Source organism: Hippocampus zosterae, chromosome 9 (genome assembly GCF_025434085.1).
Source record: "Hippocampus zosterae strain Florida chromosome 9, ASM2543408v3, whole genome shotgun sequence".
Lineage (NCBI taxonomy): Eukaryota > Metazoa > Chordata > Actinopteri > Syngnathiformes > Syngnathidae > Hippocampus > Hippocampus zosterae.
The window spans coordinates 14,358,970-14,373,728 of record NC_067459.1 but is presented as its reverse complement, the minus strand read 5'-3'; the positions used below and the strand labels follow the sequence as shown (position 1 = coordinate 14,373,728).

Below are 14,759 nucleotides of genomic sequence, written 5' to 3'. Positions count from 1 at the left end.
CTGCCAAAATTAATTGCGTCTCTCCTTGTGATTTTACAAAACAACTTTACCACACAAAATATCTTCTTTTCACTGCTTCATTTTTCATGAATGGTCTTTCAATTTGCTGGTATCTTTGCTGTCCGTAGTTGCTGTGCTTCTGAAGGATGACTACTTTGTGCGAGGTGCTGGGCTACCGGGCCGCTTTAAGGCCGAGAAGATGGAGTTTCACTGGGGCCAGAGTAATGCATCAGCGGGTTCGGAGCATAGCATCAACGGCAGACGATTTCCTGTTGAGGTAAAGCATTCTGTCCACATATTCCCGTGACAAATATACAACACCCCGAGGAAGATTCAAGTGTACAAGGAGAGTCAGTAAATTACCGTTCTAATAGAAATGACATACGATAATCCACCAATATGGCTGTTTGTTTTTTCTGTGCTCTTTCTGAAAGCCTCCATAATATTCTCAAATATATCACCAAACACATGTTTAAATAGGAAAGTAATCTAATAATTGGTGCCGAAAACGTAACTTGAAGCGATTGATGCATCACAACTCGGTGAGCTGCTTAGTTTAGCCCCGATTGCTAGTGGAAGTTACAAGGAGTCATCTGTCAGCCTTTTATTTGAAAGAGTAACGTAGTGTTTTGGGGTCCGAGCGTGTGGTATATTCCTCATTTAAACATTAATATTGGCAGTCCCAAAAAAAAAAAAAAAAAGATGAACTAGCATCGCAAAAAAATAAATACCCCAAACAACACCAGTGCATTACAATAAAAAAGAAATAGGTACCGGTAAATAATAACCATAGGCAATCCCTAACAGGCTCATGCAGATCATTTTTATGTTTTTTTTTCCATTTGTCATTGCATAAATTGCTACAATGCGATTCTCTTGCTCTTTACCTCCTCTCCCAAGCACGCCCGTTTTGTCGTTTCTGTCTGTTGGATAAAACTTCAAAGTGGCTTATGTATCGAGGAAGTGCCAATCACAGTCAATCTGGGAATGTGTTTAAGCATTGCCTTGTTTACAATAATGCAAGCATATGAATGTCAAATATAAGATTTATTCCACACATGGGTATCTATAAGGCTACAAAATGTAGTGTTGATCCTTATGAGCTTCAGTTAGCCTTCATGGAGGGGCTGCATTCTACCTTTATGGCTCTTCTACTGATTTTAATTGAACACCACAAATTCCCCTCCATTATTATTTCATGGAGTTTTTAAGAGGGTGTAGAGGTTTTGTGCAGAAACTGAATAGGTTGAAAGGGACATTGATTATCACTCTGGAAATGTCTTTTGTTGTTTTTGTTGAAGGTTGCAATAGACTTTTAAGATACAAAGGGACAAACGGAAAGGACAAAAAACTAGAACTCATCATGCAATGGAATGAATAGTAATGTTAGTCTGAAAACATTGCTGATGGATTATTAACAAAATGATTGTTTTAATTTTTTTTCTATGTACATTGACTTTTCTATTCAAATGAGTTTTAAATATTGAGTATTTTACAATACTTATCAAAATATTGCTGCTGTAATTGGTTATAAATAACAGGGCGTGAAAGCGGTAGTTATTGTGTGTCCCTTTCGTCTGCAGCTGCGTAGCTCAAGTCCTTGTGCGCGTCTTTCTTTAGCGTCTCAGCACACACAGCTTTTGATCCTGAATGCCTCTATAATTAGATGAATTTTTGCATTGGCATTTTGCATTCAGCCTGCTTGTATACAGCTCAGCTCTTTTGATCATGTGCCTCCAAATAAGTGGCTGCACAGTTGTTAGAAAAAGCTCAAATTGATCATAAATTAGATACTTCATTTCAAATATAGAGTTTTTGGCACGCGGTATTTTTACTGAGATGAGCGTTTTTGCTTGGTAAGGGTCAGGCTTGATAGAATGATGCGTGTTTAATGTGGAACTCGTAATTTACACATTATTAGGTTCATGATGTGTGGGTACTTTAAATACCTCATTAATTTTGTTAACATGTACTGTCCATAAAGCACTGTAGTTGGCTGGACATGTTGCTATAGCCGTTAACGCGATTAAAAAAAAACGGTCACTGAATGGCAATAAAACAAAAAAGTTTCACTCATAAACATTTAATTTAAAGCGAGCCCCAAAATGTTCTTTATGACAATATGCACCTCCACTTGTCCAAGCATTCTGATTAAAACTGCGTTTGTGGAAATATGACTTAAGCAGCAAAGTCCATCCATTTTTGGCCATCTAAGGGGACGGCCATTTTGCAACTTTTTGATTTTGCAGTTGCTCTGGGTTCAGGTAACAACTGGTCAGAGAAGTCCTTGCAATAATTAAATACAATATAAAGAATTAAACTGTGTGTGCATCATTATTAAAATGCATTGCTGATCCTCATGGTGTGTGTGACTTGACCACTGGGGGCAGTATAGTATGTTATGCAGTCATAAACAAAGAAGACTCTCACCACTAAAATACTGTAAACCGCAGTGATATTCGTAATTTTTTTTGCAGAGGATAAAGAAAACATGGTCTATGAGTATCATCTCTGTCTACATGTGTAGAAATAGCTTCAAGTTTTATTAAACTATCAAGGACAATTTGTGCTCGTCGTCTAAGATGCTTTACATTACGTGGTAGCGTTAAACTTATTTTAATTCACCTTGCACACCTTTTGTACTTCTACAGAGAATAAAATGTGGAGTTTCAGCACTCCGTTCCGCAGCCACCTCTAGCCCTGAGACGCGTAGCTCATACTGTAAAAAGCATTCAGATGTTTCTCCCACCTGCCACCCCCGAGCATTAAACCACATGTACATTTATCCACTGCTGGAAAGACAAATTGTGTCGCGCTACTATATGGACCCTGCTGGCTTTTATAACACGGTCATGTAGTAAAATAAACAAAGGGGGCCGCTTGGTTGGTGGCTCCCGAGCTTGACATTAATGCAAACACACAGGCTCTTACATGAGAGTGGACTGGACAAATCGATAGACGGCCCACCTGTTTGTGCGAGCAGCACAATGAAAAATGAATCGGTTGATTTGTTTTTCCCCGAGGGTTCCATCGGGAAATTTTTTCATATAATATACTGTATTAACGTGTCAGGCAGATTCGAATACTTTTACATAGGTTGCAAATCGCACCTCGGAAATGTACTGGCTTGCTCCTATGTACTGTATGTATCTCGTACGTGTAATGTGAAGAACCATGAATATATTTCAAGAGTCATGCATTATGAGTTGAAATGGAATTACAATAAGTCTGTCCGTGTCTTTGACACCACATCAGCATTCATTAGTGCAGCACAAGACTGATTGTTTCTTCTGTTTTTCTGAGTTGGATGTTTTGCATTTGTCTTCTGTCGCTTGTAGCGCGGCCATAACATCCATTCAAGCTCCATCAACACAAGAGGCTAATGCGTGAAGTCGAGCTGGATTGCAATTCTAAGTTGATCTTATTACGGACATTTGACAAACACTCATTGATTGCCAATGCTAGTTATTGTATTTTACATTAATTAATATTGCTGGGTAAACATGGTGTGTAAAACAAATACTGAGCTTTTTCACTTCCCCGATATTGCTGCCTTGATTATTGTCCAATGCTGGCAATGAGACCATATCAGTTCAGTTTCATGTACTACACTATCAAGAGAAATATGTTAACCCCTCAATAGTTAAGAGTAGGTTACCATTTAATAAAAACATGCACGCAAGGAAAAATACAACTGCAAATCCGATGAGTTGGCTGCTCTAAGAGGTCTTTTGTATATTTCTCCTTAGGCGAGGTTTACACACCCATGAACAGGCAGTTGTCATGTGCCTCATGCAACTGGCACAGCCTCAAACACAGATATCTTCCTTTGTCTCACTATCAAGTGGAAGGAATACAGTCTGTTTTTTTTTAATAGAGCACAGAACAAAATGTGACATGCGTTTCTAGCTGGGCGGCATGGTGATCGACTGGTTAGCATGTACGGCACAGGCAGAGGTGCAGGGTTCAATTCCAGCTCTGGCCTTCCCGTGCGAAATTTGCATGTTTTCCCTGTGCCTGCATGGGTTTTCTACGGGTACTCCGATTTCCTCCCACATTCCAAAAATATACGTGACAGGTTAATGGTACACTCTAAATTGTCCCTAGATTTGAGTGTGAGCGAATCTGAGTCTTTCGTCTATGTGTGTGCCCTTCGAATACCTGGCAACCAACTTGTTGTACCCCGCTTGCTGCCCGAAGATGGCTGGGATAGGCTTCAGCATGCCCACGAACCTCATGTGGATAAGTGGATTTGAAAATGGATGGATGGTTTATAGCTAACATCCGTTTTGAAGTGCAAAGGTACGCATTTTTCTAATATGGTATCATCTTATTCTACCCATATGGTACTGCAATTTAAAAACAGGTTGTGACTGCCATCATTTTCAGTTTGATATTAAAATATATTTATTGTTTTGTATCATTAGAGAAGACGTAAGTACAGGTACCAATTTGTAACATCTTACAACTGATGTTGGGGGATAGATGGAGTGGTCAGCTTTGGCCCAATAATTATCGCTATGTGTAATAACTGTCTTCGACCACGTTTTTTTAAAAAAATCGGTGTCATGACACAGTCAAATAATTACATTTCTTTCATTTGGTTGCATTCCAATCAACCAATTGCTGATTATACCCGCACCTACCGCTCAATCTTGATGTATGACCATACTTTATGTCGTCGGCATGCCTTTGAAGCTACTCAAGTAAAAATAATTTCTCAGCGGTGTAGCTGTACGTACAGTATGTTACACTCAATTCTTGGTGAAAATTTAATCCGCTGCACTTTGCCAGTTGGATGCAAAGCAGGATACGTGCGTGGGATTGATGTGAGATTATCATACTGTGTTTAAGACAAAAACATTTAACAACAAACAGCTCGGGTAGCAAGAGTTACAAGGAATGTGAGACCTTGCCTCCCACACACTTATTTCTTATTGTCTTCTTCTTGTGCCTCAACACCTCGCTATCATGGGAAATGATGCCAAGCATGAGAAGCTTTTCATCCATTTCTACTTAAATTGGAATGTAGAATGTGGCTCTGCACACACTTTGGACAAACTCAGACCAAATAATAACTCATGAAATGTGGACATCACGAACAGTTCCATGGAGTGAAGGAGAGAACGAGGGGTAAATAATTGAACTCAAATGTTTGGGTTTTTTTGTGTTTTGTTTTGTAATATTTTGTTTTCTGCCTTTCAGTTTGCGGCTACAATTTGTTATACCTTTTGGAACGATATAGATTCTTCGGAGTGTAGTAAATGCATTGATGAACGCACCATGCCAGAGGAAAAAAAAGTCTGAGTTTGGTTTGACCACCTCGGTCGGCAGCTTAAAATCAACACATGAAATTGAACAGGAGATTAGCATCAGATCATGAAGACGGACTGCGAAATGAAGCATGCAGTCATGCAAGTCAAGTGGCGTGCTTTTAGCAACATTGACTTTTAGGGCCTGCTATGAAAGTGTTTTGTGATCGAATACCCTGTTTTCCAAAGTACACTTGTTAACAAGTGCGGGTCACAGAAGCCCATCTCGTGGCTGAATGAAACCCCAAGGGGCCCCTTTTAATTGTGTGTTGCGGTTAATGCCATGTGACAGCTAAAACCTGGCTCGCTTTCCTTCTTGCAGCGTTCCCAGACAACAAATTAGTTACACTTAAGGTGCAACTGGTGTTAGTCACCTGGATTTGTTTTCACTCTTATTATTCTCATCATTTACACAACCATGGAACCATTTTTTTTCTACGTATGTCTCCTCTACTTTTTGCATGTTGTCAGCACTTGTCGGCCACTTGCAGCACTTTTAAAGTTTTCCTTTGAAAGCTGTGCTCTTAAATTAAATCAACATCTAGGACCTTTTTTCTTATTTGCAATTAACTTGGTTCAGTGACATGAAAGGCTTTTTCAAATTAAAGAGTCTGTAGACTGCGATGACGGATAGGTCCAATTACTACCTTTACAATCATTTGCTGATTTTGATCATCTTCACGTGTCATTATGTGTCTGCTCGGAAATGAAAGCAATCAAATTCTTTTTAATATCAAATGGAGGCTTGTCAGGTGTTCTATGATGGTTTTCACATTACAGCCACACCTTTTAAGCTTTGTTGTGGAACCAGAAACAGTGTTGCGGGTGATTTAAGGTAATTGGGAGCACTGATGAGAAGCGTTTTATTCCCTTAGATCTGCCTGCAGGAAAAGAGCACATTCCTTCCTACAGCCTTGCCTGTCTCTGGAAGCACTGTAGCCCTGAGGAACGGGACGCGGTATTTCTTAAGCATCCTCCAGCAGTGGCGGAACACAAAAAGGAACGGCACACATTATAGGAGATTTATGGCTGTGATAAATACTCCCTTTTATACACCTCCCAAAAAAAAACCTTTCATCAGCTTCCCAGTAGCGTGTAGTGTGTGAGAGGAGGGATTTATGAGAGGACAGTTAGTTCTCCTTGTCCACTCCTCAAGCGATGTATGCTCTGTCTCCCATCCCAGATGCAGATCTATCTTTACAATTCCGATGACTTTGACAGCCTCAGCGCCGCCATCAAGGAGAGACGCATCATTGCCGCCATGTCGGTCTTCTTCGAGGTAAAGCACCAACAAAACCATAATGTGACAACATAAAAAGCTTGTCGTGGCTTTGGAATAGGCAAACCCCCTTCTGATTGAAAAGCACACAAAAAGCCATGTTCCATTTTTATATTTTTAGGGCCGCATCATTCAAAGTGCCACCCAAGTCAAAGCCTGCTCGGAATGTGCCCTTCTTTTCCATAACATATAGTGACATGAAGGTAACTGTGCCAATAAGCAATACATTAGTCTCTCCGATTTAAAAAAGGTCGGCACAGTTTTAGGAAGTGCCTTCGTAAATTGCATTGGTCGAGTCCTCCGAAGGCTGCAGCTGATGATTTGGGGCACTGCAAAATGCTGGATGTCCTCACCTGTCTGTCTATGGTATTACACTTGCGCTTTGTTCAAATTACTTTTTCATTGATGCTGCTCACGCCATCATATGTGTCTTTCCGTGTTTCCCTACCTTTTTTGAGCCGTGGCCTCCAATATACATTTAGAGGCAATCTCCTAGCATACCACTAAACAAAAACAAAAACATATATATATATATACACACACACACACACACACACACACACGGCTTCACAGTGCAGAGGTACCGGGTTCGGTTCCAGCTCCGGCGGTCCTGTGTGGAGTTTGCATGTTGCCTGCGTGGGTTTTCTCCGGGTGCTCCGGTTTCCTCCCACATTCCAAAAACATGCGTGGCAGGCTGATTGAATACTCTAAATTGTCCCTAGGTGTGAGTGTGAGCATGGATGGTTGTTTGTCTCTGTGTGCCCTGTGATTGACTGGCAACCGATTCAGGGTGTCCCCCGCCTACTGCCCGGAGACAGCTGGGATAGGCTCCAGCACCCCCCGCGACCCTAGTGAGGATCAAGCGGTTCGGAAGATGAATGAATGAATGATATATATATATACCATTGTACGAATAGGTTTTTTTTACTCATTATTTACTCATTGTGTTTTTAGCGTAATCGGTCACGCAGAAGCGTGGCTTGACGTGTGTCAAGCGTGACACAGACCAATGTAACGGAGAATCCAGTAATTTTTTAATTTTTTAAAATAAAACATCTTTCGTATCCCAAAATAAATAAAACAGAATTAAGGCAAGTTCTTTCTGTGCGACCCGGTACCAAATGCCCTGCGGACCGGTATCGGTCCGCGGACCGGCGGTTGGGGACCCCTGATGTAAACTGCACTGTGGCTAACTTAACATTAAGCCTGGTGGAAACAAGGTAGTCCTCATCTTTTGAGATAGTGTGTAAACCAATACATGGAATCAATTAACAGACAAAATAAAATGTATTAACTCAATTTAAATGCTGCACCGCGCTCTGCAAGAAAATTGTCGCTTCCACCAGTTTGGTGCTTACAGAGACGCTATAAATTGTTCCCTCCAGGTCTGAACACACCAGCTCTTGATGTATCACACCGGTCCTAATTTCTACTTACTGTAAGAACACCCCCGAGATTTATGTACCTCGGAAAAGCATTCACAAGGACTGACAGCTTCGGGGGTCTGCAGCGGTATTACACACTAATTTCTATTAGCCGTATTTGTGCAATTGATGGAAGGTGATCAATGTGCACTAACGTTCCGCCTAATGGCACACAGACAAAGGTCAGTGATCCGGTGGAGGGGGATTGGCCGGTGGGAGTTGGGGTGAGCTCCAATGAGGACACAGGTGTTTTCAATGTGGGTCTCCAGTGATGGACTGTGTCTATAGCAGGACCTAAATGCCTCGGTTGGATCCTGACAGCCCTATTGCTTACTGCAATTAGCACCCGCATACACATTCCGCTGAATAGCATTTTACTCAGCGAGGGGTTTTAGTACACATACACGCATGCATACACATCTGCTCAGATTTACCATTTCGAATCAATGAGTGGAGTCTTCTTGAGCTCCCCAAAGGCCTATTATTGGCCTCTAAGGTGTGTGTATTATCCACATTCAGCATTCACTTCCACGTAATTATTCTCCTCAGACTGACCTGAATTAATGTTAAGCATGGGAAGATCAGTCCTTGCTTCCCAGCTTCCCAACACTTTTGTGTGTGTGTCTGTTCTCAACGCCCTATGTAGGACATAGATAACGTTGCGCAAAGTGAATTTGAGCACTTAAGGACAGATTTCATAACCATAAAGAAAGGGTAAAATGGCGTTTGTCCCCGTGAGATTTTCACTTCCTCCCTGGTTGTTGAATGACAAAAGTCACATTGAATAACAGCAACCAAAGAAGCCTCATAAAGCCCATAAAATAATGAAATGTCTCCAAGGATGCATAGCTAGACTCAAAAATAGTCATACCCTTGAATTTAAGTGAATTTTTATTGATGACACAGGAAAGTGGCACAAGACTCTGAAGTTGCTACGGATCCTTTAGAAAAGGGTCGGGACCCAAAACTGGGTCATGGACAGGCATTCCAAAAATTCATGAGGGTTTTTGGTTTATGACAGTACTGGCATAGGAGTCAAACTGTTGTTGTTGGAGTTTTTTTTTAAACACCCAAATACATAATGACTGATTTATTCCAACCTATGTGCAAGTTTGTAGGAGAGGAATGCAATTGTAAACCGTCAGGGAAAAATATATTGGTTGTGTGTGACATGACAATGAAAGTTTTGGGTCGTTTTGTCATATTGTCCAACGGAACGATATATTTTCTGACTTTTTTTATTTTGTAAATAAATGTTACCGTGAATCCCTTACTATCAGCAATTGTCCCCGTGTCGTGATCATTTGTAATCTCTTCTGTTTCTTGCAGCTCGGGCAAAAAGATAACCCAGCTGTCGAGCCCATCATCCAAGGTTTGAAAGGAGTAGTACATCATGGTAAGTAATTAAGAGTAAAAAAAAAAATTACAAAATAAGGCGGCCTTGTACGCAATGCCCGTTCACCTCCATAGAAACAAAGGATGCTGCTCTTATTTCCAGCTGCTCAGACATTTCCCCACTTATTTTGATTCCCAAATTAGACTGTGGAGTCAAGATTTGAGCAGCGATTAACATCAAAAGGAGGCAAAAATACCGCCTCTGCCTTGGCTGTTAGTCTTCCCACCGATGTAGTCCTCCTCGGAGCTTCACATGCAGAGGTGGAACTATTTATTACGTACGGGCTTCAGTTAATGGGCACGCATCTCTCAAGTACATGGGGCGTACTGTAAAGGCTCATATTCACATTTAACGATTCATGGCTTGTGTTGCCTTGAATGGTACTCTTAAATTATTGCTTCCCTGTCAGCTTTACTGTATGCACGAATTATGCCGACCACCAGCAAATGTGTTCTTTCACTGCAGCTGCGGGGTGCACCGCTGATTTGCTTGCATTGACGCATGTGAGTTGTCGAACAACCTGCCGTTGATTATCTTTGTGTCGGTACCCACAAGGACACATGCACACGGGCGAGCATGTACAGAGTAATTGTTTCTAAAGTCGCAGAGTCTCTTCTAAATGGAATCTTTTGCGCTCATCAATGGAATTCGACTGCAGTCGTTTACGACTAAATGCCCCCTTGTATTCTCTCTTGACAATAGTATTCTTGGAATGAATAAAATCATATCAAAGGCATGCGCACACAAACGCACACGTACACACCCAACCAGGATGAATAACTTTTTAAAAAGTTGGAGCGAGTTTTCTTCAGAAATGGTAAAATCATGTTAGAATTTCCGCCAACGTATGCAGCTCAACAACAGATGTTCGTGTTGTACTCCAGTCCGCAGTGTTTGTCTTTTCGCCGTCAAAGTGTGGGTGTGGTGTTTTTCGGCTCACTTCCTGCTGGCTACTAAGCACTCCTTTGCCTGCCCCCCCCCCCCCCCCTGCTAAGGCAACTTTCCACGTGCTCATTATCCCACGGCCATCCATCTATCAGCATCGGAGCGGCCCATGAGCGATGGGCACGTACACTGCCTGAACACAGGGTGTGGGGGGTGGGGGTGGGTGGGGGGACTCAGCGAATGCTGAATTTGACTCCATACTTCCAGCACCTCCTATCAAATATAAACCATCGCACCCCAACCTGCAGTTAAGATAAGGTCACGAGCAAATAGATGTGACATAAACACGCTCCTTATATGGTTTCAGAGGTTAGGACAAACCCACTTGGCATAGCCCCACACAATGTGTGGCACACATCGTATTTGCGCCAGATAGAGGGATCTCCTCGTGTGTCACAAAGCTATTCTTGTTTGTTTGGTTTGCCTAGCCTGGTTCTGATCAGATAGCGGCCATCTAGAAATCATTCGTATCTCTTCTAATCCCCGTGTCCACAGTTGTTCCGTGGTGCAGAACAGGCTAGCACCCAGCCTCAGATCAGTGCCAGAGCGTACAATTTTACCTGACTGAGCTCCCTCTGCTCATCTCCCTCAGCCATCTGAGCACACAGCTCTCTGGTGATGGAGCTGCTTTCAAATGAGGGCGAGTGAGATGAAATCAGCTGAAAATAAGCATACATTTAACTCGAGACATGCATGGTATTAAAGATAAGGTGTTTTGGCTGGTAAACAACTCTGTGCTCTTCTTGTGTTGCACCCAGAAAAGGAGACCAACCTCAGGTCATTCATCCTGAGGGATCTGCTGCCATCATCTGTGGATAGCTATTACCGATATACCGGTTCTCTGACCATGCCTCCATGCAGCAAGGTGGTGGAGTGGATCATCTTCTCTAGGCCCGTGTATTTGTCCCACTCGCAGGTTCGTTGAGTCCACACACTTGCATGCCCGGACAGATTATTCTCCGTGCATGGTCAGATCCCATTTGCACACTGCCAGTGGATGCCGTTGAACGCACATGCAGCACTTTCTCTCATCTTACTGCCTCGTTGTCTGTCCCTCCGGCAAGTCTTTTGCATCGGAAACAGACACGTTTTCAGTCACAATCCTTGGGGGACAGCTTTAGTCAAAATTTAGAACTGTGCTCATGTTGGGAAATAGCTGCTAAGTCTCCTTATCATTCTGTGGGTTGCCTTTATCATGTAAACGTTCAGTTACCCACCTTTAAAAAGAGTTTCATTCCGCTGCACTCATGTACACATTATACATACTGCCCTCCTTAATGGGCACAATGGGGCCTTGAGTTCAATTTATTCTGTGAGCATGCTCGTAACTCCAAAAATGCATATCTCAAATCATTTCTCCCCACTGAAATGAGTGGACATGCAAGTAATCTGTTCCAGCCCCCAGAAATCAACAACAAAAACAAATCTTGTAATGTGTTAATATTTGAGGAAACACTCCACAGTATTTTGTTTTACAATGACAAACGGTAATAACTGGAATGCTGCTCCTGTTCAGTGGGTCTCCTTCTGCTGGCCGACTTTAATCATAGAAAACAGACATAGGTATAATTCACTTAGATCTGATTGTGTTGTATCTCAAAGACAGTTGCTTGCAACTAAAATGCAGTAACACTGATAATTTTCCCCATAGAATAAAAAAATAATAATACATGCCTCTGGGTACTGTCATATTGTCTGTCTAAATGTGTTGCTGCAATATTGGTTTTGAAATATACGTATAGCTTATATAGCTATAGCTTGTACCTATACCTCAGGTATAAGTTGAGGTATCACTGTATTATTGAAAGTGTTTTCAAAATGGTAGTTTTTTTTTGTCATCTGTGTATGACCATAAAGTATTTTTCTTGCTTAACCTACCTCAGGCTTTTTTTTGCCTTGTTTTTATTTTGTGAGGTAATGCATTCCAAATCATGTTTTGCACTTTTTACTGATCCCCTGTGCGGGCATGTTGCTATAATTCCTGTGTTAGCCAGCCTAATATCCTCTAGAGTCCTCTGTACTGTCGAAATGTGCGGGGCTCAGTGGAATTTTGTTCTCCAGCAGCAGTATTGACCACGGCGACAATGTTTGTGGCGCCACACGCAGTCTTTTTATGGACCTGTAATTCACCTTTGCAAGCATACATCGGGCACATTGATTCCACACTATCTGTGCGGTGTAGTCATTAATGCATGTGCTAACAGATCAATCATGCCAATCAATGGCTGCAAATGTACCCTATTGAAAAGTCACAACTCCATAGGTGGTCATGATAATTAATAAGGCGTGTGCCTGCTGTTGGCGAGGATGTGAATGTTCCTGGCTAGCATTTTGCCCCTGGTTGTGAGTAGTTACCGAACGGTGAGCAACTACAATTGAATGGTATACTTGCTCCTCTGGCACACAGAAGAAAAATACTCTTATTCTCTCTCCACCCACCCACCCCTCTCAATGCAGCTGGAGGCCTTCTACTCCATATTTACGACAGAGCAACAGGACCACGTGAAGTCTGTGGAGTATCTGAGAAACAACTTCCGTCCCCTGCAGGACCTTGATAACAGGAAAGTGTTCAAGTCTGCAATGACGGATGCCTGGCAGAAAGACTTGACTGACATTCACGGGAGCAGTCATGGCACTGAGGCGTCAAGAGGTGAGCTTCGATCTACTGTACAACTGCATAAGCAGTATCTACAGGGTGTCCATTAAGTCTTGGTACATGGTACAAAAAAACACATACTTCTTCAAACAAAACAATCTTATTCAATAATAGATTAATCCTTCGATTATTTTAGTGACTAACCGATGGACAATTTTAGATTAATCAAGGTCTCTAAACAGTTAACTGATGATCAAAGAGAAAGCAAGCAAATAATTTGTTACACTTTTAGCTAAAACACTAAATGCATTGTAAATGTATTTGAAGACAACAAAGAATAAGCTGTAGAACATAATGTTCATGTGTGTCTGTGTTAGTTGCATGTTTCTTTAGGAGGCGAGGCCTGCTGGGGTGGGATGTGATTTTGGTGAGAGTTGTGGTTGACTACAGTTTTCACGTGCATCTACTTATTGTAAATGGCTGTAAAGTTCATCGCTGTCAGTTTTTTTTCTCCCATATGAAAGGACATTAAAGTACATATACTGCAAAAATCCCTGTAAAACAATTTCTTAATAATATAGCCGGGGTGCGAATGCTGAATTGTGATGTCATTGAATCGATTGTTATAAAAATGATTGTTGTTGGTGCACATAAGTGCACATCGTTAGTCATTCTGCTCCAAACAAAAGGTAAGCGCAATCCAAAAGATCCCATAGCTAAACCGAATTCTAAAACAGATGCTGCTGATCAGGATCATAATTATCTTAAATGATTGCACATTTACGCTGAGAGGTTATCCTAATAGGCCATTTTTTAACACCCATTTTTGACATGCGGTATAATGGCAGGGTAAATACAGGCGTAATTGATCAAATTCAGAAGGGTTCTCATCTATTCCATGTGTCACTGCCTTGCACAATTACAGCCCTGGCCCACCTAAATGGAACAACAAGGCCATATTTAATGTCATTAATTACACGTGTGTGTGTCTTGTTGTGTGTATGTGTGTGCGACCTGCATTAATGTGTCACAGTGACTGCCATGTGCCTCCATGCATGTAGGATGAATGTGTCAAAATAATATGGTTTGCGGTTTGTTCGTGTTGCAGAAGGTTTTCAGTTGTCCTTCAAATAACCTTTGGATTACCCACATTAGCAACAGTAGCGATTATAGTTGCAGGGTTTTTGGGGGTCAGGGGGCAAAAGACAACCTCTGGTAACTTTGAGCAAAATCGAGAATGTTCTACTCAGCTATTCTTTTAGAACAGGATGGATAGCTAGACAAACAGAAATACCTTTTTTATTGTTTTGATTCTAGCTAAATTATATGAACAGTTTTGGGTTTGACTCCAAATCCATTTCACTTCATGCACGTTTTGTAGAGTGGGAGTTATGTGCTCCCTCTCACGAGTACCAGTCAAGATTTTAGTGAAAAAAAGCATTCATATGAGTTATTAAAAAGCTTGTCAGCTGTCTGGAGGGTAGGATCAAGAGCGAAATCGATCAGGAGTGTATATCGCTTAAAAAAACTATTGGCAGTGCAAAATATTATTACATCAAATCAATAATGCACTGTGTGTGTGTGCTGTTGTCTCATCGAGAGAACTCATACATCCGTACTTGATATCACAGGCAATAAAATCAAGCACAGCACTGGAGGGCTTGGTGACTGTGTTATTATCCTTATTTCTCTCACAAGTGTGCATTGTTTTTGTCCATATTTCGGTTGGAGGCTTTCACTGAGCAGTCAGTGCCTTCTTAAAACGATTGTACTCATTTCCAGCTCTACATTTACATTCAGGGACTGC

General features: G+C 41.6%; 1 protein-coding gene across 1 annotated transcript in view; it reads left to right on the top strand.

Moving 5' to 3' along the window:
- Window positions 1–14,759, top strand: part of LOC127607268 (receptor-type tyrosine-protein phosphatase gamma-like) — a 103,667-nt gene that overhangs the window by 62,176 nt on the left and 26,732 nt on the right. The window contains exons 4-8 of the mRNA XM_052075411.1: window positions 129–277; window positions 6,496–6,591; window positions 9,345–9,411; window positions 11,115–11,272; window positions 12,814–13,006. Coding sequence (XP_051931371.1) covers window positions 129–277; window positions 6,496–6,591; window positions 9,345–9,411; window positions 11,115–11,272; window positions 12,814–13,006 — 663 coding nt within the window. The remainder of the gene's footprint in view (window positions 1–128; window positions 278–6,495; window positions 6,592–9,344; window positions 9,412–11,114; window positions 11,273–12,813; window positions 13,007–14,759) is intronic.